The sequence below is a fragment of the Erigeron canadensis genome, chromosome 8, assembly GCF_010389155.1.
Source record: "Erigeron canadensis isolate Cc75 chromosome 8, C_canadensis_v1, whole genome shotgun sequence".
In the NCBI taxonomy this organism is placed as follows: domain Eukaryota; kingdom Viridiplantae; phylum Streptophyta; class Magnoliopsida; order Asterales; family Asteraceae; genus Erigeron; species Erigeron canadensis.
The window spans coordinates 42,105,583-42,133,428 of NC_057768.1; the positions used below are offsets into that span (position 1 = coordinate 42,105,583).

At 31.9% G+C, this 27,846-nt stretch overlaps 3 protein-coding genes across 5 annotated transcripts; all 3 read left to right on the forward strand.

Annotated features, from left to right (window-relative positions):
- Positions 1–10,299: 10,299 nt before the first annotated feature.
- On the forward strand, positions 10,300–17,240 carry LOC122579933 (indole-3-acetic acid-amido synthetase GH3.10). 3 transcript variants are annotated; one of them, XM_043752200.1, is made up of 5 exons: positions 10,300–10,314; positions 10,645–11,000; positions 11,432–11,533; positions 11,992–12,851; positions 16,577–17,240. In XM_043752200.1, the coding sequence occupies exons 2-5, from the start codon at positions 10,696–10,698 to the stop codon at positions 17,110–17,112; spliced, it is 1,803 nt and encodes a 600-aa protein (XP_043608135.1). In that variant the 5' UTR covers positions 10,300–10,314; positions 10,645–10,695; the 3' UTR covers positions 17,113–17,240. The 3 variants fall into 3 exon arrangements, with proteins under 3 accessions (XP_043608135.1, XP_043608133.1, XP_043608134.1); XM_043752198.1 differs by lacking the exon at positions 10,300–10,314 and adding an exon at positions 10,392–10,439; XM_043752199.1 differs by lacking the exon at positions 10,300–10,314 and adding an exon at positions 10,437–10,451.
- A 3,397-nt stretch (positions 17,241–20,637) lies between these two features.
- LOC122610891 (secretory carrier-associated membrane protein 1-like) lies at positions 20,638–23,136 on the forward strand. Its single transcript, XM_043783847.1, has 12 exons — positions 20,638–20,685; positions 20,888–21,004; positions 21,101–21,163; positions 21,276–21,309; positions 21,398–21,520; positions 21,600–21,662; positions 21,985–22,078; positions 22,164–22,209; positions 22,301–22,368; positions 22,476–22,524; positions 22,660–22,725; positions 22,812–23,136. Exons 1-12 carry the CDS (start codon positions 20,638–20,640, stop codon positions 22,896–22,898), a joined length of 858 nt encoding a protein of 285 aa, XP_043639782.1. The 3' UTR covers positions 22,899–23,136.
- A 1,176-nt stretch (positions 23,137–24,312) lies between these two features.
- LOC122580654 (pentatricopeptide repeat-containing protein At1g73710) lies at positions 24,313–27,722 on the forward strand. The gene has a single exon (XM_043752920.1). It carries the CDS (start codon positions 24,378–24,380, stop codon positions 27,345–27,347), a length of 2,970 nt encoding a protein of 989 aa, XP_043608855.1. The 5' UTR covers positions 24,313–24,377; the 3' UTR covers positions 27,348–27,722.
- The last annotated feature ends 124 nt before the right edge of the window (positions 27,723–27,846 follow it).

Genomic DNA, 27,846 nt, shown 5'->3' on the forward strand with positions numbered 1-27,846 from the left:
CGTATACAAAATCATATATGATTTTATGTAGCACATTGAGTCAACCAAATGACTTCCTTAAAAAGAAATTTATTCAAAATTATTTTTGATTTTACTCATAAAGTCTGAAAACCTATTCAAAATCAAAAATGGTTTTACGCATATATTGGGGAAAAGCTATACAAAATCATATATGATTTTGTATAGCACATGGAGACAAAACAAAATGAGTTACATACCAAGAAACCCATTTAAAAATCAAAAATGATTTTAAGCATATAGTGTGAAATACCCATACGAAATCATATTTGATTTTATTCATACATCTAGACAAAAGAAATGAGTTCGGTATCATTAAACCTATTCAAAATCAAATTTGATTTTGTATAGGTTTTTGAAACCGTATGCGTAAAATCAATTTTGATTTTGTGTAAGTTGTTTGGTATGAGCTAAATTTGTTTTGTTTAAATGTATGCATCAAAACAAATTTGATTTTGTATAACTTTGACACCATATGCATAAAATTAAATTTGATATTGAATAGGTTTCTTGATATGGAGCTCATTTGTTTTGTCTAAATTCTCTATACATAATCAACTTTGATTCTATACATAAAGTTGTAAAAACTGAAATCCCAAAAAATATCAACACATGATCAAATTTGATTGTAGGCATATAGTCACAAAATCAAAGTTACAAAATCAAAATATCAATACATATAATCAAATTTAATTCTAGACATATAGTCACAAAATCAAATTAACTATAAACTCAATACAAAATCAAATTTGATTGTCCAAACAAAGTTACAAAATCAAAATCTCTAAAATCTCTATATATAATCAAATTCGATTCTAGACATAAAGTTGTAAAAATAGAAATCACTAAAATATCAACACATAATCAAATTTGATTATAGACATATAGTCACAAACACATAAGTAACTACAAACTCAATACATAATCAAATTTGATTGCACAAACAAAGTTACAAAACACAAATTTAACAAATTATATTTTAGAATAGATATATGTACAATCAAGTATATGATTGACTGTACAATCAGTAAATAGATATATAATCAAATTTGATTTAGTACATACATTTTGGTTTAGACATTTCATCAAATACTTTGTGGGCAAAACTCATATAAAAATTTTAAATAACAACAACCAAATATACAACTTCTTATCATATAAAAAGCAAAAATGCTAAAACCTACAGGAGGGGACAAATGTATATGGTACGCTTAGGGGTTTATGGTTTGAAGTGGGCTAACCCTACAACTTCAAACCCTAAACCCTAAGCTACAATATAAAAACCTCAGAATAATCTAAAACCTAAATGCTAAAGCCTACAGGAGGGGGACAGATGTATACGGTACGCTTAAGGGTTTATGGTTTGAAGTGGTAGGGTTAGTCCGGTTAACCTTACAACTTCAAACCCTAAACCCTAATCTAAAATATGAAAACCATATAAAATATAACCCTAAATGCTAAACCCTTAAAGGCTAAAGCCTACAGGAGGGGAACAAATATATACGGTACGCTTAAGGGTTTATGGTTTGAAGTGGTAGGGTTAGCCTAACGGCTAACCCTACAACACTTCAAACCCTAAACCCTAAGCTGCAATATAAGACCCGAGGGAAAAGTTACATTCTAAAACCCTAAATGCTCAACCCTAAAATGCTAAAGCCTACAGGAGGGGGACGGGTGCATACGGTACGCTTAAGGGTTTATGGTTTGAAGTCGTAGGGTTAGCCTAACGGCTTATTTAGTTTATTATTTAAATCAAAAATGATTTTGTATATATTTTCTTAATAAAAGATTGGGCTTATTTATTTTGGACTTTTAGCACAACCATTATGTATTTTCTTAATTAGGTCAACTGTTGAGGATATATACTCAACACTACCACCGCACTTTAATTTTAAAAGACTGTAAAAATAAAAAAGAAACAAAAAAAACAAAAAGTAAAACATAGATTTAAAATGAGTTACATACAAAGAAACTCATATAAAATAAAAAATGATTTAAAGCATGAACTGTGATATTCAAAATCAAAAATGATTTTACGTATGCATTGGGGAAAACATATACAAAATCATATATGATTTTATTTATAAATGTAGACAAAAAAAATGAGTTCGATATCATTAATCCTATTCAAAATCATATATGATTTTAGTCATAATTAGTCAACCAAGTATACCAAATCATATATGATTTTGTGTAGGACATTTAGCTAACTTCCATCTCATTCATAAAAAAACAATACGAAATCAAAAATGATTTTATGCATCATTTAGAAAACCTATGCAAAATCAAAAATGATTTTACATATACATTAGAGGAAAACTTTAGAAACTCATTTATGATTTTGTATATTACATCAAGTCAAAACCAAAATAATTTGCATAAAAATATAACCGTTTGAAATCATATATGATTTTAAACATAGTGTGAATTATCCATACAAAATCATTTTTGATTTTATTCATACTTATACAAAATCATTTTTGAATTATCCATAAGAATGATTATACGTATGCATTGGGAAAACATATACAAAATCATATATGATTTTATTTATAAATATAGAAAAAAAAATGAGTTCGATATTATTAATCCTATTCAAAATCATATATGATTTTAGTCGTAATTAGTCAACCAAGTATACCAAATCATATATGATTTTGTGTAAGACATTTAGGTAACTTCCATCTCATTCATAAAAAAAAAACGAAATCAAAAATGATTTTATGCATCATTTAGAAAACCTATGCAAAATCAAAAATGATTTTACACATACATTAGAGGAAAACTTTAGAAATTCATTTATGATTTTGTATATTACATCGAGTTAAAACCAAAATAAGTTGCATAAAAATATAACCGTTTAAAATCATATATGATTTTAAACATAGTATGAATTATCTATACAAAATCATTTTTGATTTTATTCATACTTATACAAAATCATTTTTGAATTATCCATAAGAATGATTATACGTATGCATTGGGGAAAACATATACAAAATCATATATGATTTTATTTTAGTTAAAGCAAATGGCTTCCTTAAACAAATCATATATAAAATCAAAAATGATTTTTAACATACACTTTCATATTCGAAATTTGATTTAGTACATACATTTTGGCTTAGACATTTCATCAAATACTTTGTGGGCAAAACTCATTATAAAATTTTTAAACAACAACCAATAATACAACTTCTTATCATATGAAAAAATAAAAATAAGAGAAAAAGACTACAAATCATGGATAAAATGGTTTGTTTGTCCATTTTTTATATTAAAAACATAAAGTACATAAAATATCACTCTAATAATATCTAAAACATCATCTTTTATTTGTTGTTGTTGCTAGTGGTTTGAGATGAAGATCCAGATTTTAGTGGTGGTGGTGGTGGCGACGGCGGCGGTCGGATATGTTGGTGGTGGTTACTGTCCAAGGAGTAGAAGAGAGAGAGAGAGAGTGTGTTTGTGTGTGTGTGTGTGTGTGTGTGTTTTGATCAGGAGAAAAAGAAAAGAAGATAAATGAAAGATAGAGTCTTATTTTTTTAGTGTAAATTACGAATATACCCTACGTGTTTTATTTTTAATTAGGGGTAAATGTTAATCTCTACCATTGATGGGAATGATCCAAGGGCTAAGATTAAGCCCTTGAGATCCATGAAAAATTAAGGATGTAAATGAACAAAGCTCATATATATATATATATATATATATATATATATAGGATAAAGATCAAATGAGAAGGTACCTTAAGGAGAGAAGGGAGAGAATGTTCGTTTTTTATTTTTTTTAACTTGTTTTCTTGACTTTTATTTTTTTTTTCACATTTTTCTTTCTCTCTTTAATTAACTTATTCCATATAAAAATTTTAAAAAAGTTTTAAAAATTATTTTTTTTCAAAGGGCATAGCCCGTAAGCTATAGGTGAAGCCTTTCGGCCTATGGCGGAGCCATAATAGCTAAGGGCAAAGCCCGTTAGGTAGATCACCCCATCACCGATCACCCCCTATGACCTATCACCCTCTATGACCTATCACTCCTACCAACTACCCCTTATTAACATCCTTAAGGACGAAGCCCGTACCGTACCCTTACATGTATAACTCACTAACTCGGGTTAGAAGTTTTTTATTTTTATTTATTTTTTAAAATTTTTTTATGGATTTAATTAATTAAAAAAAGAACAAGAAAAGTGAAAAAGAGAATAAAAGTCAAAAAAACAAGCTAAAAAAAATAAAAAATGAACCTTCTCTCCCTTCTCTCCTTAAAAACCTTCTCTCTGAATCTCTAACCTATATATATATATATATATATATATATATATATATATATATGTATTTTTGTGACTTTACTAGCATAATGGAATTATGAGTGGTTACAACTTTAAAGACAAACCTTAGTAGAATATCATGGATCATTTGGCATTAATAAGATTAAAATCAATCATAACTCTATGTCGTATCGTAAATTTTGATTTAACTTTTGGGTAGAAAGATTGGTATCTTTATTAATGGTGTTACTGATAGTACTTATACTTATAACGAATTTTCACATTTCCAATATAAATCACCAATTTACTTCTTTAATTACTTTTACTTAATTACCGAGCTTTTTATATCTTTACACCATCGGCACATATAGCGTACATCTGATACACAACCAAAAAATCCATGAAAGTACGTTCTTCTTCGTCGATCGATACGTTATTATTAAGCATACATACCCCTTTGGTTTAGTTTATGAAGATAATTAAGAAGTGTATAATGTTTCAACCTTAACTTGGCAACATATTAATAAGTTTACTTACACACTTGCACTTGCAAGTTACAAATCTTTTGTCAAATGTTTAGAAGTTTAAGGATGCAGTAAAAAGAATTATGGAGTTTTGGGCTTTAGTTGATAGAAGCCGAAAAAGGAGGGGCTTGAAGTATTTTCTTATTACACATGGATATATACTAGGGGTGAGCATAAGTGCATAAGAAAAGTTCCGGTACGACAGTACTGATGGTATCGGTCCCGAAAATTATAAAAATGTGGTACCGATCCCGGTCCAATCAAATGTGGGATCGAGAAATCCCACATTTTTTGGATTTTTCCAATTCGTTCCGGTCCCAATCTCGGAAACCATAAAAAAGGTACCAGTATTGGTCTTATTATACCACTTCCCAGTACCAAGCTCAGGACGGAATCAATACTTGGGATTTTTGACTCATCTTTAATTTATACCCATTTAGGGTTCCATTCAATTAAAAACATGCCCCCCCCCCCCCCCCCCCCCCCCCCATATATATATATATAGATAATCAAATAAAAATAATATTAAAATAAGAATACGGTGTAAACAATTAAAAACTACATTTTGATGCATTAAAAATCCATAAAACTGACATAGTGCATATCTAATTATCATTATTTAAGTGTTTAACAACACATTGATCCGTCAAAATCGAAAAAATCACGTTTTTTGTTGGATGCATCATTTTGATGAATATGCATCAAAGATGGATGCACAAAACAAAAAACGTGATTTTTCGAATCAATGTATTGTTAAACACTTAAATAATGATAATTAGTTATGTACTATGTTAGTTTTATAGACTTTTAATGTATCAAAATGATGTTTTAAAGTGTTCTCACCGTTCTTATATATATAATACTATCTCTTATATAAATAAAACAAGATTGTTTCTAGAAACTTTTTACTAATGTGACTTTTCATAATTTTTTCCTAAACTATTTTTAAAAATATATGATGTCATAATAAATTTTGTTTTCTTTCAAAAACTACTTTTTATATTTGGAATTATGTCATTTCTTTTTTTTTTCATATTATTTTTTTAACCTTAAATTTTTTTAATTAATATGAAAATTTTTCCTAACTCTTTAATTTTAGTTTCATATCTACCATTTATTTAGGACAGTTATTTTTTAATTTTTCATTATCCTAATCGGTTTTATATATTAATTTTCATCTTTATAAGTATGTTATTATCTCTGTATCAAATTATAATATATTAACAACAAACTACATACATATTTCGATCTGTATATTTTTTTGTGTTAAATTTTTAATTAAACGTCCCGGGTTAATTATATCTTTTGATTGTAATTTTGGTAAGTTTGAACATATTATTTAGTTATAGTATGTTCTTGTGTAATTCCTTAAACACATTAAGTATCATAATAACAATTGGCCGACTAAATTCGTTAATTCTTTTAGGGTTTATGAATTATATTCAAAAATTTTCAGATCGAAAACACAATCAATTAACATCCTTGTACTAAATTTCATACATTTTCCACGTTCTAATAATTTCCAGTTATTATGGGGCCCTCCCTCGTCTATATACATATGGATGGATAGATTCTATTCTATTCTATAACTCGTATATATCATCCACGTACTATAAAAGTATAACCTTCAAAGAGTTAACTAGCCCGATGCTATCCGACAAACTTTGTCAATTGATTGAACGATTGAATCACCTTTGAAACTTGAAAGTGATGCTACAAATGAAGCACATGTTGTTTATCAATTGATTAACTATATAGTTTGTCCTATTAAAAATAAGGTTTATTATCTAAAAACATTAAAAGCATTGTATTTATATATTAAAAATTTATACTTTAAAAAAATATGTAATTATGTCTTAAAAGTAGAGGATATATGAAAATTTTCCTATTATCTATAACTCTTATTTAGCTTTTAATTTATACAAGAAATCATTTGCCCATCACGCTTAATGAAAGGGAAATAAAAACCTTGATGTATGTTGGTTATTATTTTTTTTTCCCATTATCAAAACTTTTCCCAAGTATTCAATTCCCCGAGTATATATTTTAGTTACAGCGACGTTGGCAACAACAATTTGGTGGTAGCGACGATTGGTGGCGATGACAGCGCCTATTGATAGTGGTGGCGACTTGAGTGGTGTAGTTTGATGTCAAGTGAGGTTAGATCATTTGTATTTTAGTACAACTTTATACATAATAATATTTATGATATATATATGGGAAAGATAATTTGAGACCAACTAAAAAAAGTCCAAAAAAGGACCATTGATTTTCGTAACTTACAAATCACCATCATCATCTACTACGATATACAAGATTTTTTTGTAAAAACACATGATTTTTCTGTGGGCCCGTCGCTGGAAAGTCTTAGTGTTTTATAAGAAAGTCTTGTATATCGTAGTAGATGATGGTGTACAAAAATCAATGGTCCTAGTTGGTCCTAAAATAAAAGGTGGTCTCAAAATATCTCAATATATATATATATATATATATATATATATATATATATATATATATATATATAAACATTCATTGAAAGTGTAAGAATTTTTTTGAAAAACATATGTCATTCACACGTATTTCTGCCTTCCGCAATTATGGAATAGCGTCAAAATTTAGAAGAGTTCAAGTTACATTGAAGCTATTTTACTCCTCCCAATTAACATTACCTTGTTTACTACATTATACCATAACAAACCTATTGATTTGGCCTCGAGAAACACTATCGATGCTAATTTCAATTTGTTAAAAAATCTTCTCATTTTTTGGCTTCCACGTACAAATATCAACACGTACGTGATGAATATAATTCCTTTGAAGATAACATATAGTTTTAATAATTCATGAAAGAAAAATTGGGTTATTAAAATACGTTGGAAAATGTTTAACTAACTAAATGGTGAAAAAATTTACTGAGTAATATTTTTTGCAAGTTAAGCGTAATAATTATATCTAAAGTGTAAATTAATAATGAAAAAAAAATGTAAATTAGTGAGAATTTTTATATTAACATATATAGGGGGACAATCAAATAAGAACAATCTTAAAATAAGAACGGTGAGAACACTTAAAAAATATCATTTTGATGCATTAAAAGTCCATAAAACTAACATAGTGCATAACTAATTATCATTATTTAAGTGTATAGCAACACATTGGCCTGTCAAAATCAAGAAAATCATGTTTTTTGTTTTGTGCATCCATCTTGGATGCATATTCTTCAAAATGATGCATCCACCAAAAAACGTAATTTTTTCGATTTTGACGGATCAATGTGTTGTTAAACACTTAAATGATGATAATTAGTTTTGCACTATGTTAGTTTTATGGATTTTTAATGCATCAAAATGATGTTTTTTAAGTGTTCTCACCGTTCTTATTTTAAGACTGTTCTCACCGGAGTGTTACTCAACATATATATATATATATATAATAAATTTTGTATGGGTCCATAAATTTTATTTTTAATTATGAGTTATGACATAAATAGGGAGTGATTTGTTCTCTGTTCGGTCCTTGAACACCCTATTACTAAGCGCATTAGTTAATGGTGGCGTTACTGTTTTTTGAAAAGACACCTGAGTAGGGAATAATGAATCTCTCGCTAATAGGTTCCCTTGACTCAATGCGTTGGAGTCAGACAAGCTAGTTTTGGTTAACAACAGGTGGATGAATAGTGTTTGGGTTTGGTCATGGCGAAGACATATACGGGGAGGGGTTGAAACATCCCAACTGGATGAATTAAACATGCTACTTCAATAGGTTAGCATCGTTTATTGAAAAGATTCATTGGGTTTGGAATGTACCTGGTCAAACTTATTTCTCTGTTCGTCAATTCCGCTTATGTCTTGAACGTGCTCTTTTATCATGCATGTCGATTAAGACTAGGTGAAATTTGTTGTTGCCTAAGAAATTCAACATTTTCATATGTCGTCTTTTGCGTGATCGACTTCCATCACAGCAGCAAAGATTTGGACGTTGCTGATATTTCTTGCCTGTTATGTCATCATTATGTTCAATCTGTTTAACATCTTTTCTCACATTGTACGTTATATAACCAGCTTGCACACATGTTTGACAACTCGTTCACCTAGACATTCCCAATACATTGAAGATTCTCAATTTGTTTCTAGATTTAAAATAATACTTAAGGTGACTTGTTTCGTGTCTTGGTGGTCATGTTAGAAACACAAAAATCAAGTTGTTTACATGACTAACGATGCGACGAGTACATAAGCGCTCAAGTTTATTGTCTCTATGTGTTACCGTATGTTGGATATCTAACGGTGATAAGAAATCTTGTGTCTCATGGCCATTATGGGCAATGAGTCATTTTCTTTAGTAATTATAACCTTAATTGCCTAGCGTCTAGCCAAAGTATATTAATAATATAAATATAAATAATTAATGTCCAAAAAAATAAATAAAAATATATTGGTTAATTAGATATTGATTGAAATAATGGCCGGGTAACCGAATATTACTGGTAATTGTTTGCCTAATGTGAACGTGAAGGGAAGTAGGTATGAGTTTTAAAACTCAATGAGTTGGGAATATATCTTTTGCCAACTGCTATTGGTCCCATTCCTCAATTGATAGATGCAATTCATTGCTACCTTGTTCAGACGATCTAAATGCAAAATCCAGCTTCTGTATACTCTACAACCACAAGTATCAACTAAATAGGCTAGCTTATCTGTAAGAATATATGTAGTAGCCAATTTTGCATGACTTCGAAATCAAACATAAAAATTATTTGAAACAGAAATCAAACTTTGATTGTAGATAATTAAAGTTGAATCTCTTTATATATACGGGTTATAATCTTTTACTTTTAGAAAAACTTTTATATTTGATTTTTATATCCGAAGATCCATACAAAATCCATTGCTACATTCTATGGATGAAAATGAACTATCAAAATGACATTAATTTGTCAGACAATTACTAGGTGAGGTTGTACGTATTGGAACATATATATTTACCCTATTCTAGCAAACTTACATTAATGCGCTATGTACCCGATGATATGCGCGAGGCTAGCTAGCTAGTAAGGGACAAAATTAAATCTGTAAGGTGGTTCAATTCATGCCACGTTCCATCTTCCATGACAATTTTGTTCCATCTTCCATGACAATTTTGAGAGACTAAAGATTGATAACTTACTTTTATATATTAAGTAAAACCTGAAAACAATCTCTTTATTTTAAATTAAAAAAAAAAAACTATCTACATTTTCAACCTCTCCCATATATGGTTATAGACTACTTACCTTTTTAACTCCAACAAAAGGATCAATACTTGCGTTTACAATCATGTACTGATTTACTATATATACATGACTTAAATAATCTGCTTGTCACTATTCACCCTTCCGATTTATATATGTGAATAAAAATGGCAACAATATTGTCCAGCATTCATTTTTTGTACAGGCATCACTGTCTCAATGCAGCTCTAGGGAGTGGCTGGAAAACATAATGACTTATTGTATAGTTGTAAGGTAGGCCCTATATATATATATATATATATATATATATATATATATATATATGGCTCAAATTCATAAGCTTTAAAAATGTCTAGGAATATGACAAAATTGAAAGTGAAGATGGTGATAGTTAAAAGGTGGGAATTCATGTATGTATCGATATATAGTTGAGTTTAATCTTATGAATTCTTGCTAGGCTAGCTCATGTATATATCACTAGTATTCATATAGTGCTTCAATTCGATCGATCTCTTCCAATTCATTCATTAATGTGATACGTACCAATTGCAACAATATAATTAATCATTGTTTCTCTCATTCATTCTTTTTCTTAATTTGTAGAAAGAAATTAAAATAAATAGGCCGGGTGTTTAATTAATTAAGCTAGCAACAATGGAAAGAAGTTCATCAAGCGATGATATAACAGGTTGGTTTGAAGAAGTGGCAACCAATGCTGAGAAAGTTCAAATGGAGATATTGAAGAGGATACTTGAAATGAATCATGGGGCGGAGTACTTGAAGAAATGGCTCGGAGATATAGATGTTGAAAACATGGATGCACACGTATTGCAGTCACTGTATGTATCAATGGTGCCATTGGCTTCCCATGTAGATTTAGAGCCTTATATTCAAAGGATTGCTGACGGCGATACTTCTCCTTTACTCACTAAACAACCCATCACCACTCTATCCTTAAGGTACCTATATACTCGTACTATATATACTGATCTTATGCAACGTATTTTGAAAAGAGAAAAAAAAAAAAAAAAACATTAATTTAACATACTTTCAAACTTCAATTCTCCTTCTAATATGGAGTATATCAAAATTATTTGAAAATTACGTTGAATATATTGGTAAAACTTTGGAGTATTAATTATTGCATGCATTTGGAAACAAAATGTCGAAGGTCGTACGCTGCATATATCGGTAATTCTTGAAATATGTTGACTACATTATACTGCAACAAATAAGTACTAAAAGTACGTTTGTATGGCTTGAACCCCTTTTAATTAATGGTACTAAAATGAATATTGTGAGAGATTATTATCGTTATCATCATAATCATACGAGTAGTATATAATACTCAATAATGTTGACATAAAGAGTGTTGTTTTGGGTTGCTTAGCTCTGGAACTACCGAGGGAAGACAAAAGTATGTACCCTTCACAACCCATAGCTCTACCACCACTCTCCAAATCTTCAAGCTGGCTGCAGCTTATAGATCAAGGTCTCACTCCTCTCTCCATCTATTTAATTTTGAGTAGTACTCGTAATATATAAGGACCTAAAAACTAGCTAGGGAGATTGCAAAAAAATGGGAAAACCCGAAATCAAAATAATTCGGGTTGGGTCAAGGCGAGCTTATTGGGTAGGGTTTTGGGGCAGTTAATGGGTTTTTTTAATCGGTTTTTTTAATGGGTTTTTTTAATCGGTTTTAGCCAATATTTTATCGGCGATATGATGGGTTCCCAGCCAATAAGATATATACCAGATGTGAACCCGTTCGGGCTTCATGCATGGTATCTGCCCCGAACCCGACCCATTTCCAAACATATGCGCTTGATCGATTTATCACAAGACACATGTGATTTACTTCTATCAGTTTGGAACTTTAATTCTATCAGTTTTCATTTTTGTATCTATATATAATCATTCTCTAAAAAAACAATGTGAATTTATTTGAAGAGTTTATCCCACAAGAGAAGGAGGAAGAATTCTTGAATTTATATATGGGAGCAAACAATTCAAAACAAAAGGTGGCTTATCAGCAGGAACAGCAACCACACATTACTTTGCAAGCCGAGAGTTTAGAATTAGGCAAGAAGAAACAAAATCATTCACTTGTAGCCCTCAAGAAGTCATTTTTAGTGGCGACTACAAGCAATCCACTTATTGTCACTTCCTTCTGGGACTCTTTTACTCTCCACAAGTCGAATTCATCACCTCCACCTTCGCCTTTGGGGTCGTCCAAGCACTTACCTTATTTGAAGATTATTGGAGAGACCTATGCAGTGATCTTTCAAATGGCACTTTAAGTCAAAGGATCATCACTATCCCTAGTATCAGGAAGTCGGTTCTTGATCTAATCGAACCCAACGAGAGTTTGGCAGCGTGGATCACGTCCAAATGTGAGGAGTTGGAGGGGTCGGGTTGGCACGGTTTGATTCCAAAGCTGTGGCCAAATGCAAAATATGTGTGTTCCATAATGACGGGTTCGATGCAGCCCTACTTGGAGAAACTGAGACATTATGCAGGGGACCATTTGCCATTGGTTTGTGCGGACTACGGGTCCACTGAAAGTTGGATAGGGGTGAACATGGACCCTTGTTCTGCCCCGGAGAAAGTGACTTTCACCCTGGTTCCATCGTTTGCTTTCTTCGAGTTCATTCCATTGTACCGCCCAAACCATCAACCTCCTAAAGCTTGTGATCATACGGTTGCGGTTGCTGGTGGTACTGGCGACAACTATTTAGAAGATGATCCCGTGCCTTTATCCCAAGTTAAAATCGGCCAACAATACGAGATTGTCCTTACCACCTTCACAGGTAAAAACATTAATCATATTCTTCAACACATTTGTCTATTTCATCTCTCTATATATGCCTGGTTCTCAAGTCATGGGTCACCATTTCCACAAAGCCGTCAAAATCACAGCAAACACCACGACTGATTATCGACATCCACAATAATAGTTAGGTTTGGGGTCTACTAAACTATACATCAATATTTACATAATGAACTACTCAGGGTTTATTTTTAGAACTTTTAAATCCCGATTATTGGATGTACCTGACTAACTATATACTCGTAAACTGACAACGTAATATTGGACAGCTTAGATAATTTATATATATACTCGGGTACATCCAATAACCAGTATCTGAAAATTAATTATATATAATGAATGTTCACGTAATTCATTACGCAAGATAAATATTCACTTCATTACATTACGAAATCCTAAATTCATAATATATCTTATAAAATATATTTAGATCTGTATCATTTCATGTTAAATTATTAATACATATATATTTCAAAATTTTAGATAGATATCTATGAACCTTAGAGATTTTATGTAATATTTTAATCTTATTCTTAATCTACATGCAAGGTTGTGAAACTCGGGAATCGGGAGCAGATTGACAAGGGGAAAATATGATTTTTTTAAAAACTGAATCGGTAAATAGTGAGTTTTTTTTATGTATAAATAATAGTTTTTGAAATTATATGCAAGAAAAAAATTAAAAATATATATGAGTATAAAACTTCTAACTTAAACATAACATGATTTTTCATCTTAAACATAATTGTCTAGAAATAATAAGATAATTAATAAAAGCTTTAAAAAAAAAGAAAAAGAAAAAAAGTTTGACTTTGGTTGACCCGATCTGATACAGCCGAGTCTTGACCGATACAGTCGATTCTTGACCGATACAGCCGAGTCTTGACCAAGTTGACCCGAGTCTGGAACCCTGACGATTTTCAGACCGAGTATAACAAACTCGTATCGTCATTTGACCGATACACGATCTGACTCGGCTATATCGGAGTGTATCAGCCGAGGTTCACAACACTGACTACATGCATGAATTTTAAAAAATGAAATTCAAGACTTATATAAATACTCCTTTTTTAATTCAACACATAGGAGGTAGACTCAAACATTAATGGAAACTCCAAATCAAAAACTTTACGAATAAGCCACAAACTCCATTGGTTATTATTAGAATAATCATAAAGGGATTATGATATCGGAGTGTAACAAATATAGTTATGTTGTGTAATGACTTACTCGAACGTTTAATCAATGTAAAAATATATGTATCTTGTTTTATCAATGTAATGACATTTTTATTTAGGTCAATCAATACAAGAAACTATGTGTTTATTTTGTTCAAAAATTGTAAAGTTTATACATAATTTACATTATTTGAACAAAATACATAGATTCTTATATTCATTGAACGCCCGTGTAGATCATTACATAACTTAACAAATTGGTCATAGTTTGTTAAACTCCGGTGTCTTAATCCCTATATCTATATCTATACTATATTATAAAGTTTTTACCGTTTTTCAAATAAGTAGTTGATAACCTCAAAATACCTTAGTCACTACGAGTATTTTAAATATCTACATTTTAAATACCTATATATATATATACACACACACACACTTGAAATATCTACATTACCCTTAACGAAATTAATTTACAAAATCTCACCTTAAAGCTTAAAATAACTATATTGACATTTTACATCAATAACCCATACTATTCACCGTTACCACCAACATCAATTGCCGCCGCCACCATTACCAACTATCAACCACCACTTTATACTCATCTAGTATTTTAATGTATAGATAATCTATACATTAAAATGATCAATTAAAAATGATAAATTGAAATTTTAAGACTACGCAAATAAATCATATGTATATATATAAGGTTTTATAAATGAGAGGATATTTTAACTATTCTTATTATAGTCGAACGTATTTGACGGTGGAGGACATCCCAGATATCTAGGGACATAATATGAATATCCATTGTTTTTAAGACGCTTGTCAAAAATGAACGAGTCAATGGTCCCTTTTCTGGAGGTTTCAATTTCAATCATCAATATACATACGTCGTACATATGCACTATACATACGTCGTACATATGCACTTGGCTAGGGTGTAAATGAGTCAATCCTGCTCGTGAATTATTTGAATTCGATTCGAAAAAAGCTTGTTCGAGCCGAGCCTAAACAAGCCCGAGCTTCGAATACATAACTCGAATAAGTTCGCGAGCCTAAACGAGCTTTCATATATAATATAATAATACATATGCATATTAGACTAACGAGCTTTTTTCACAAACTTTTGATAATCGAGCTTAGTTAACTTACCGAGCTCGAACTTGTAGAGTTTTTTTGACAAACGAGTCGGGCTCGAGCTTTTTTAAAACATTATGAGCCGAGCTCAAGCATAAACAATAAGGTTCGATCGAGCTCGAACTCGAGCCCGAGCTTCTAAAATGAATTTGAGCTCGAGCTTGACAGTATTGGAGCTCAACTCGGCTCGTTTACACCTCTACAGTTGGCCAACTATCATTTCATAATTATAAGTTGGTCAGGTCGCTACTTATGGCATAAAATGTTTTATTTTTTTATTAGAAGATTCAAAGATTGATATATTATGATTAAAATTATATTACCCTTATATTTTATATATATACACTAAAAACCTATATGAATGTCCAAGTCCTGATAGCGCACACGATAATTTTTATTAATTAATTTTTGTTTTAACCCCTTAAAGTTTATATCTTTTAACTTTTATCACACATCAAAGTTTTCATTTTCATTTTACTTGACACTTATCTTTGGGTTCCCATGTTTTCGTCAAACAACCTTCACACAGTTAATTTGGTTTTACTTTTAAACATTTGGTATTGATTATTTTCATCCGTCTGAATATATATATATATATATATATATATATATATATATATATATATATATATATATATATATAGGGTGTCAATCAAATGAGAACACTTAAAAACTACATTTTGATACATTAAAAGTCCATAAAATTGACATATTGCATAACTAATTATCATTATTTAAGTATTTAATAACACATGGATCTGTCAAAATCGAAAAAATCACATTTTTTGTCGGATGCATTATTTTGATAATATGCATCCAAGATAGATGCACAAAACCAAAAACGTGATTTTTCGATTTTGAAAGATCAATATGTTGTTAAACACTTAAATAATGATAATTAGTTATGCACTATGTTAGTTTTATAGACTTTTAATGCATCAAAATGATGTTTTTAAGTGTTATCACCGTTCTTCTTTTAAAAGTGTTCTCACCAAAGTTTTACCCTATATATATATGAAACATTTTTAGTATATAATAATAATAACATTTATTATCGTTAACTCTAACTTTTAAAACATTAATAACATTTATTACTATTATTAATTAAGTCTTACGTTTACATTAAAATATATTTACATATTTTAATTAAGTATGAGTAAAAAATACTTTTTTTTTGGTAGTGCGTTTAATTTCAAAAGTACCGGTTTTAAAATTAAAGTATGATAATTAAATACTACGTACGGCATATGACAAACATAAGCTGTCACACAATTAAGAGACAAGATGAAATGTAAAATGTTAGTAATATTTTAGATTAATGCTAACCCTAGAGTTTAATTATTACAGATAAATACGAGTAATTAAAATTCAATTATTATATTTTCAGGTCTTTACAGATATAGATTAGGAGATGTTGTAGAAGTTGCCGGTTTTTTCAAAGGAACCCCTAAACTCAACTTTCTATGGCGGAGAAAGCTAATCCTAACGGTAAACATTGACAAAAACACAGAAAACGACCTTCAATTGGCGGTCCAAAAGGGTTCCCAACCACTTATCAATTCCGGAGCGGAGCTAGTTGATTTCACAAGCCATGCCAACATTGTAAACCAGCCGGGTCACTATGTGGTGTATTGGGAAATCAAGGGTGAGGTTAGCGAGCACATATTGGGTCAATGTTGCAAGGAAATGGATGCAGCATTTGTGGATCATGGTTATGTTGTCGCCAGGAAAACTAACTCAATTGGGCCCCTGGAACTTTGTGTTGTGGAACGAGGCACCTTCAAGAAGATCATGGAATATTTTATTGGCAACGGTGCAACGATGAGCCAGTTCAAGACTCCAAGGTGCACCACTAATCAAGTTTTATTAAGGATCTTAAATCTCTGTACCGTCAAGAGGCTTCGTAGTACTGCTTATCATTAATTAGTGATAGGTCACATGAAGGTTATTAGTATATTATACATACTCCAAAGTGATATGCAATTTAAGTGTAATTCAACTATCATAATTATGAGTGCTGCTTAATTAATTAGAACTAAAATTGAGTTAAATTGTGTTTTTTAGAATAACAAGCTATCAACTATCATACTCCTGTTAACTAGAGGAATCCATGGGTATTCCAGGATTTCCAAACCCCCACCCGGTCAATGATCCACCTTTACAAATATAAAAAGTAAAACTCGAACCTGGTTTGCATCAACGGAACCACACTACAAATAGGGTAGCTCAGACTAAAGGTCTGCTAAATCAATGTACACATGTAGTGTAATTATTTTTGAAAAATGATGTATTTTTAATTGTTGTTACGGGTCAAAGTAATATAAAATACCGGTCAACCCTAAACTTTTAAAAGACTTTCCTAACAATAAAACTAATAAAGACGTACATGTGCAACAAATGAATTGGAAACAACGTACCAAAATGCTAAAATTTTTATTAAAAACTGCTTACAAAACTAAAAAAACTGTAAATGCTAAAATTCGTAACAATATAGTTTTTATCGTTAGTTTACACTCGTGTAGATTTTTTTTGTGTTACATGTTATTTTAAATTCCGGTTTTACCACTAATTGATGAAGTACCCGGCCTAATGTTAAAATAAAGGGGCTACCAATATCCCATTGGAAAATAATTGATGAAGTACCCTAGTGTTTGAACTTGTGTTGTCGTGTTCATATATAAGTGATACTGATTTGCAAAGTTATATCATCACGTTGTACTAAACTAAATTTTATAATTAGCTAGCTAGGAACACGTACCATGATACTTCACATGCAATAAAATATACTGTATTTGAGTAATTTCAATTTCGCAAAGTAAATATATAACGACGACACGCTCGGTACCTATATACTATTTTATTCAGGAGTAGTTAACAGCAGCTTTTAAGACATTTTAATCATGAAATGTACTAATTTTAGACTATTTCATTCAAATCTCAATTATTAATATTGTCACTTTTATATAATCTAATGAAAAAACATGCGGGATTTGCCAGGTAATGCTGTCTTATCAACGTATGCAAATCAATATGGTCTGACTAACTTGTTTGTATTCTAAATTTAGGCACACACAAAAAAAAAAAGAAAAAAGATAAGGAAAAATGTGGTAGGGCTCAACGTGGACTATTTCCCTCCACAACATACTATTAGTTTAAGACCAAATTAGAACGATGATTATAGATGGAAAGGGACAATGGCTCCTGTGATATATATCCCATCAGAAAGGGTTCGCAATTAAAAGAGACCATAACGCATTAATTATGGGGATGTTTATGGAACCGTACGTGTCACCATAGATTGCAACACTTGTAAATTGCAACGAAAAAAAGGCAAGAGGATAGTACAAACCATAGATGTCTCGTATTGAATTAAAAGAGAAATCAATCCAAAAAGCTTTGTTTGAAGAGGAAAGTTAATGTTGCATAGGCCTTGGCTTTCATGATGATTCTTCATCAAAAAGTTGCTGGCTTTACAAAGTTGACCAAGCATTTCTGGATTAAGTTTTGAAGCAATTATTTGATTATTACATTTATGAAACATAAATACTCTAAAAAAGTGTTTGGGATAAAAAAAAATGTTTATTTACTATGAAAACGCAATTTTAAAGAAGCATTTACACACATGTTTTTTAAAATGCAGTTTGAAAACGCAAAATCTATTTTGAAAACGCAACAGCAAACACCCAAATCTACGGTTAAAGAGACATAATCGTGTATGTTGGCAGGAACATGCATCTCAAGTATTAACAAACTTATTTAAGTTATGACAATTAGTGATGTCTTTTTATTTAGACCAACAGCTTCTTATGAACCTCATAACAATCTTCAAGTTAAACCTCTATATATATAAAACATAAAACACTCGGAAGCCTTCAAATATAACATGATTTAGGCAAAGCATGACATATGGGTGTCATGAGTAAACAAAATATACCTGTTGTAGCCATGGAGGCTGACCAGTGTGACCCATGGTCAACCTTATTTTGTTTGGCTTGCAAAACGAGTCAGATACCCAGGTACGTTAATTAAAAAATTATAAAATATTAGGCAACTTCCCATTGAGCCATTATTGTTTATGTTAGAATTAAATTGTAAGAAATAACTATAGGCCTATAGCATTTCACGAATGAAAAACATGCAAGAAATTAGATTGATAGCGAGTTAGCGACCAATTGGCATCTTTCTTGAAATGTCATTATTAATCTAGCCAAAGGTAGTCTTGCTTTATATTATCTTATATATTCTAGATTTAATTTGATATGGCTAGTTATTGCATATTTTAATCTAAGTCGCAGTCAATGTACGCAATAATCTACGAGTAGTATGTACCGTCAAAAATTTTAATCAAACCAGTACTAAACAAAGTAGTAAAATTTTCGTTTAATTTGCTATGGACGTATATTCTTTCATTAAACTATGGTGAATTTATTTATAGAAGGATCAAAATGAACGGCCAACAATTTAAGGAATGATGGGGTCATTATTGTCATTGCAACCTATATATTCTTGAATATCATGGCCTTCGGATCATCATGGTTTCGTGCAATCGAGATGGTTAGATCTGTTATTTATTCAGTTAACCTTACATTATATTACACATATTCTCTTTTCTTAATATTACATTTAATTTTGATAATCAACTCCACTTAGATGGGTTGACCAGATGTATCTTCTAAATCAACTATGTGAACCCTGGAGGTGAGGTTTTTCCAAGGTCTCGGGTTCGAGTCTTGGGTTTATCATTTCAATGTATTTTCCATAAGGAGGAGATTGGAGGTCCAATAATTTGCTGGTTAAAACTGTCTCCAACACGTCTGAATCGATACTAACTAAAAAAACACACATTTAATTTTGATATGGATCTTTCATATTCTTTTAAGATATATCATTACGATTAGATTTTTAATCATTTTTTTTTCTTACATGAGCCTTTAAAATTTAATTTTCGCTATTTTTTTTCTTGAAGTTTTTAACTACCTTGTATTCCAATTAATTTGTGCATAAATGAAAACAGGGGATTCTTGCAACTTTTCACTAAAAGAGCCCATATGCTAATTAGCTCATACAATTTTAACAACTAGCATTACGAGAAGGCAGAAATTTAAAGCGGAATATATGGACCAAGACAAGCCCGATAGTCAAGTAAGAGTTTTCGATGAATCTAGTATCATACGGTCCAATACTTGGTGTCAATTTTCTCAGAAGACCACTTACCAAAATAGGCAAGTATCGTACTAACCATACGATTAAAGCTTTTTAAAGTTTTTTCCCCCGCGAAAACCTTTCTTTTTTCTTTCCTCTAAATTATTTTCCAACCGAAATAAGAGACATTCTAGAATTATAATCAATCAATTCTCTAACTAATTTTTTCAAGTATTGCGCATTCAAAGGCATTGCACATAATTATATATAGATTTTGCAACATCGTACGTTGTTCGGTTTGATCCGATGGGTGGTGGTCAGGATCCTAATCCCTTCGACGAGGGAAGAAATGCGGTAATTCATTTATCATTAGCTAGCATTGTTGTTTGACATTTGTATTTAAACTATTATGTCATTTGCTTCTTTTGAGTTTCGTTATTATAGCATATTATATACATAAGAAAATTGTAACCAAATTACCTAAGAGTTTTTGGGAATCTTTTGACCCGGTTTACTATCTTTTTGTGCTAATGTACAATTATTCCTGAAAATTTAGGGAAATCAGCATCAGAATTATAATGCAAGCTCAAAACTATCACCGCTTTCACATGAACGTGTTGAATATGAACACGGTACATCCGTGAATATGCCTTTTGATACTACTAGTCCAATGGTAAGTGTCCGATATACTAGATTGCTTAAAAATGATTTATTTTCTAGATTGTGTTATATGCTTACTCGTTCTTCTTTTCCCTTTTCATGAATTCAGGATTTAAAAGCCAAGGAAAAAGAGCTCCAAGCTAAAGAGGCTGAACTTAAAAGGAGAGAAGAGGTGCATTTTCTTTAACTTGTTGGATAACATCGATAAATTTTTGTAATACTTTGTTTATTTGTTACCTATATCATACAATATTGTTTTTTACGCAAAAACTATTTATGTGCAGGAATTAAAGAAAAGAGAAGAGGCAATTGCACGATGTAATGCATTAATCAATGGAAAAAAATTATGTTTCCCTACTCCATTAGCCACACAAAATAAAGTATCTAAACATGATCTGTTTTGCAGCTGGAATTGTTATAGAACCAAAGAATTGGCCACCCTTTTACCCATTAATCCATCATGACATTGCAAACGAAATTCCTATCCATCTACAGAAAATGCAATATGTTGCATTTGGGTCGTGGTTAGGTATATAAATCTGATCTTTTTCGATGTTTTGCATCACAATTTCAAACATTACATTGGACTTTAAACATCTTGTTTGCAGGTCTTATATTGTGCCTTTCATGGAATCTTGTAGTCGTGACGGTTGGCTGGTTTCAAGGGGAAGGTAATGGCTAATGTCTAAAACTAGTATAGTTGACGGAAAATTGCCAAGAAAAAAGTTATACATCAAAACCAAACCAACGAAAGGGTACCTTGGTGACTCATCTAATATTTGTCGATGACTCATCGAAAAGAAGGTTAAAAACAATAAAGGGCTGCAAGACTAGTCATCAAGCTCCCCTTTATTGGTTTGGTTCTCATCCGTAACTCTTTTCTCTATCGTGAAAAGCTAACCCCTATATAGAGAAAAAAAAAAAAAAAAGATCAATTGCCCCGTTAACAATTAAACGTATCATCCTTTGTATTTAAACTTATTATCTAAACAGGCGTCTCAATATGGTTACTTGCTGTTATCTACATCATAACAGGAGTTCCTGGATCATACCTTTTGTGGTATCGACCTTTGTATAGAGCCATGAGGTATATATAACTCTGAGCTTGTTCTGCAAACATATTCGAGCAGTACAATTTCTAATCTTTCTGTTACTATAATTTCTTTTTGCAGGACAGATAGCGCTATAAAGTTTAGTTTCTTTTTCATGACGTACATTGTAAGCTCTCTTCCTTGGATTACATTCGGTTTTTGTTGATTTAACCATGGTTGTTGCTTAATTTGTGCATGAACCCTTTCAATTTATGTAGTGTCACATCCTCTTCTGCACTTTTGCCACCCTTGCTCCACCTATATTCATCGAAGGGAAATCTCTGACGTAAGTTTTCTGTATTTGCAAAAGATAAGATTAAGATTATTGAAAAAGAATGGTATCAAATACTAAATTTCTAAGCTTGAAGTTTAACTTGGGCTTATATATTACAGAGGAATTATGCCTGCAATTGATTATCTAACCTGGAATGCTACACTTGGGGTAATTGTACTAAAATTCATCTTAATAGTTCAAAAGTATGCATTGCATTAAAGTTGATTCCAGACGAAAACCTAGTAAACAATTATTCAGTCTTATGATATATCGATGGTAAAATAGGGATGATTTCACTTGCAGGGCTTATACTTCATTGGATTTGGACTTTTCGCGGTCGAAACAGCCATTAGTGTCTGGGTCATTCAGGTTTGACAATACACAATAAGGAATGCGTGCTTCTTTTCCTGATTTTCCCCTTCTTTTGATTGATTTCAATGGTTATGAATTTGCAGCAAGTTTACTTGTACTTCCGTGGTAGTGGCAAAGCTGCAGAGATGAAACGTGACGCTACGAGGAGAACTATGATGGCAGCATTATAACATGGATGTACATCTACCTAAGTGATCAATTAAAAACGACAATGGTTTGGGAACACTCTTTGAAGACCCCATTTAACAGGAGTTCAAATAGATGTTACTTAATTTTGTGTTCAAGAGGTATTCTGGCATTTGGTCCAACTATAGGCACAAGGAACTCTTATTGTATGTCATTTTTTAGGTTTTAAACTCTTGCAATCTGGATTTTAACATTAGTTGTGCTTTAGCACATTTTTATCTACTAAAGTGTAGTAAGCTTATAACGACTCATTTTCCAAACACCTTTATAATACATAGAAGTAACATGTATATATGTAGACAAAAGTGATGTGGGAGTTAGACACCTAAGTTTAGGTGTGTAACTTCTCACGTACTAATTTTTTGATATATGTTGTATAGTATATAGATGATTGGCCCTCATGTTTTTTATGGATTAAAAAATCAAGATGTGAGGAGTTTTACATCCAAACTTAAATGTCTAACAGTCACATATTCTCATTCCTCGCATATTTCTTTATATTTATATACTTTTTTTATGATGCATCTAAGCTCTAACTTTCAATATTCATTCCTCGCATTTCTTTATATCTATATACTTTTTTTATGATGCATCTAAGCCCTAAGACCATTCTTAAGGGTAGGTGAAGGAGGGAGGTGAAATGAAAAGGTGAAGTAGGTGAATTGTTAATGGATATAGGTGAAATAGGTAGGTGATGTGAAGAAGGTAAAAGTGTTCACCTATAGTTTATTATGTCATAATTTTTGTCTCTTTCCTGTTAATTTGTTTTACTTTGATTTGATTGGATATATTGTGGGGTATTAAATTTAAAGGTGAATGGTTAATGAGAAAAATAGATGGTGAAGATGGTGAGAAGGTGATGCTGATGTAACAGAAAAAGTGTAGGTGAATAAGGTGAACGGTTAAGAATAGTCTAACTTTCAATATTCATTCCTTAATCATGTATAACCACTCATTTTTCAGATACCATAAAATATTTAATCTCACCCACTTATATTTGATCTCAACACTTTTAATCATAACACTTTATTTTATCCAAATATTACGAGTAATAACTTCAGCCATGTAATAATATAATTCAACAAAAATCAATAATTTCAATTCTTTCAATAAAACAAGTCAGGAAACGAAACAATACGATTCACGACCACCACCGTCGCTTACCCACCACAAAATATTCGACCATGATGCATTGATCAAGTAGATGCTAGTTTTTACAAACTTTCTACCATTGCCTTGAAATACACCTAACTTTCAACCAAAAGATAAAGAAAGAAACTTTGGTGGGCAAAATGACAATTACAGTAATTAAAAGTCCCTTAACGCAACTAACTTTTTTATTATTTTAATTTTAAAAAAGAAACAAAAATATATAATTGTAGAAAGTAGAATCCAAAGACTTGCTTCATATAAAAGAACTCTGTGTGTGCCTTCAAAGCCGAAAAAAGGAAGCCGCCATAAAAATGCTTCAAATATGCAGTTACAGGGAAGTTAGCCGTGAAAATATGCACAGCCAGCAAGCCTTTCTTTCCCCATGTAAGCTTCAAACTTTAAATTTAATTTCTGTTCCAGGCTTTTATGATAAATTTCCCACTAGGGTTTTTCTGGGGTTTAACTCTAAGCTTCAAATTCCTTCAAAGATTGATACTTTATTGCATACAAGAATTAATACTAGTGTTAGATATAGTGTAAGTAATAGTTATGATAATAACAAGAAGAAAAAGAAAAGATATGGTGGTGTATTGCCTTCTATTTTGAAATCTTTGGATTCTGAAGATGATATTGATAAATCTTTAAGTTTGTATTACGGAAAGTTGAGCCCGAAAGAACAGACGGTGATTTTGAAAGAATTAAGGAATTGGGAAAAGGTTGTTGGAGTTTTCGAGTGGATTAAATCGCACCCGGATTATGTGCCTAATGTGATTCATTATAATGTGGTGTTACGTGTGCTTGGTCGTGCTAGAAAATGGGACGAGTTGAGACGGTGTTGGATTGATATGGCGAACAAGGGTGTTTTTCCGAGTAATAATACGTATGGGATGCTTGTCGATGTGTATGGAAAGGCAGGTCTTGTGAAAGAAGCTCTTTTGTGGATTAAGCATATGAAGGTTAGGGGTATTTTTCCCGATGAAGTGACTATGAATACAGTTGTTAGAGTTTTGAAAGATGGGGGAGAGTATGATAGGGCTGATCGTTTTTATAAAGATTGGTGTGTTGGGAAAGTTGAGTTGGATGATTTGGATTTGGATTCTATGGTGGACTCAGAATCTGGTTCAAGTTTGGAACCCATTAGTTTGACACGGTTTTTGTTGACTGAGCTTTTTAGGACGGGTGGGAGAGATCATACAAAGAGTTGGGTTCGACCTGATACTGAAAACTCTGTTCAAAAGCCTCGCTTGACAGCTACTTACAACACTTTGATTGATTTGTATGGAAAAGCTGGTCGATTGAAAGATGCAGCTGATGTTTTTGCTGAAATGCTGAAATCGGGAATTGCTATGGATACGATTACTTTTAACACGATGATATTTATTTGTGGAAGTCATGGGAATTTGTCAGAGGCAGAGGCTTTATTAAGTAAGATGGAAGAAAGGGGTATATCTCCAGATACTAAGACTTACAACATCTTTTTGTCTCTATATGCTGATAATGGGAACATAGATGAAGCTCTTCAGTGTTATAAGATGATAAGGGAGGTGGGTCTTTTTCCCGATGCTGTTACTCATAGAGCGGTTCTTCAAATTTTGAGTGACAGAAAAATGGTTGATGAAGTTGAAACCGTGATTAAGGAGATTGAGAAATCTGGTTTATGTATCAATAAACAGTCCCTTCCCTTGGTTGTCAAAATGTATGTAGATAAAGGATTAACCGAATGTGCAAAGCTTCTATTTGAAAAGTGTCAAAAGAATGGTGGATTGTCGTCAAAAACTTATGCCGCTGTTATTGATGCATATGCTCAGAAGGGACTTTGGGCTGAAGCTGAGTATGTGTTTAGTTGTGAAAGAGAGAAGGATATTATGGAGTATAATGTCATGATCAAAGCTTATGGGATAGCAAAGCTTTATGATAAAGCTTTTATGCTGTTCAAAGGCATGAAAAGTCAAGGGATTTGGCCAGATGAATGCACATACAACTCTTTGATTCAAATGTTTTCTGGGGGTGACTTGGTTGACGAAGCAAGGGACCTTTTAAGTGAAATGTGGGAAGCAGGTTTTAAACCCTCGTGTTTGACCTTTTCTAGCATTGTGGCAAGTTATGCTCGTTTACGCAGGCTTTCTGAAGCAGATGAGATTTATAAAGAAATGATGAAGTCTGGAGTCAAACCGAATGAGGTTGTGTTTGGTTCTTTAATAAATGGATATGCAGAAAGCAGTGAACTTGATGAAGCTCTTCGGTATTTTGGGATTATGCAAGAATCTGGATTACCGGCTAATCAAGTAGTGTTGACTTCTATTATTAAGGCATACAGTAAAAGTGGTGTAATTGAAGGAGCCAGAATGATCTATAAAAAGATGAAGGAATTACCAGGGGGTCCTGATGTTGTAGCATCAAATAGCATGCTCAGTCTTTATGCAGATATGGGCATGGTATCAGAGGCCAAATTGATATTTGACTACTTGCAAGAAAGCCATCAAGCAGATGCGGTTTCTTTTGCAACTATGATGTATGTTTATAAGAACATGGGTATGCTTGATGAAGCAATAGAAGTTGCAGAAGAGATGAAACATTCTGGCTTGCTGACTGACTGCTCTTCCTTTAACAAGGCAATGGCATGTTATGCGACAAGTGGCGAGCTAGTCAAATGTGGTGAATTGTTGCATGACATGATAGTAACTCGAAAGCTCGTGCCCACAAACGGAACTTTCAAAGTATTATTCACCGTGCTGAAAAAAGGTGGGATTGCAACTGAAGGAGTAGAACAGCTTGAGTTTGCTTACCAGGAAGGTAAACCATACACCAGGGAAGCAATTGTAACGGCCGTGTTTTCTGTACTAGGCTTGCATACATACGCTTTGGAGTATTTTGAACGTTCCATGAAACTTGAGTCAGGTTTGGATTTATCAGTGTATAACATGGCGATTAAAGTTTTTGGGGATCTGGGGAGAATTGATGATGCATTTAAGGTATTCATGAGAATGCAAGATGAAGGTTTGGAAGCAGATGTTGTAACTTATATATATCTGGTGGGTTGTTATGGAAAAGCTGGTATGCTGGAAGGCGTGAAGCGAGTATACAGCAAGCTAAAATATGAAGATATTGATCCGAATGAGTCTTTATTTAAGGCAGTAATAGACGCTTATAAAACTGTGAACAGGCATGACCTTGCAGAACTGGTTAACCAAGAGATGAACTTGGTTTTTGGTACGGAACCCTTGCCTGATTCTGAGACTGAAAATGAGGCAGGTGAAACCTCTGTCAGTTTATTTGTATGAACAATGTTGTAGAATATCACAGGCATGTAAGTGGATTATATTTGGATTCAGATAGCATGCGCATTGGCTTACACCTTAAGGAACTGTTTAGATGAGCTTGGGTATTACATAGAATCCTAGTTAGTGAACCAAACCTGTGTATGTTTATCCATGGCAGACACAAATTCAGATATTATTTAGATATTACATGTTGTGCATATCTGAAGGAAATTAGACGAATAGTGTATTATTGCCCATGATAGAAATGTGAAACGTGTTATAAACAATGTATATTTTTTTCTAATTTAGTTTTGGAAACATGTTTAAGTTGCCTTCTGTACTTGGGATTATTTCTAATATTATCACTTGATTAAATGAATTGTCCTTATACTGATATTTTTACTTGTCAAATTTGCATACATCATATACTTCTAGTAGAGATGACAATCTTGACCCTTCTGTGTGAAATTTGTTGATTTGTGTTGTATTCTATTGATATCAGGTCAAGCTTGTAAATAGG

Excerpts from the sequence above, each read along its gene's own strand:
- LOC122580654 (XM_043752920.1), top strand. The coding sequence starts at position 24,378 with ATGCTTCAAATATGCAGTTACAGGGAAGTTAGCCGTGAAAATATGCAC.
- LOC122610891 (XM_043783847.1), top strand. The coding sequence starts at position 20,638 with ATGGGTGGTGGTCAGGATCCTAATCCCTTCGACGAGGGAAGAAATGCG. Across the intron at positions 22,079-22,163 it reads CCTTTGTATAGAGCCATGAG|GACAGATAGCGCTATAAAGT; the intron begins GTATATATAACT and ends TTCTTTTTGCAG. Across the intron at positions 22,525-22,659 it reads CCTGGAATGCTACACTTGGG|GGCTTATACTTCATTGGATT; the intron begins GTAATTGTACTA and ends TTTCACTTGCAG.
- LOC122579933 (XM_043752200.1), top strand. The coding sequence starts at position 10,696 with ATGGAAAGAAGTTCATCAAGCGATGATATAACAGGTTGGTTTGAAGAA. Across the intron at positions 11,001-11,431 it reads ATCACCACTCTATCCTTAAG|CTCTGGAACTACCGAGGGAA; the intron begins GTACCTATATAC and ends TGGGTTGCTTAG. Across the intron at positions 11,534-11,991 it reads GCTGCAGCTTATAGATCAAG|AGTTTATCCCACAAGAGAAG; the intron begins GTCTCACTCCTC and ends ATTTATTTGAAG.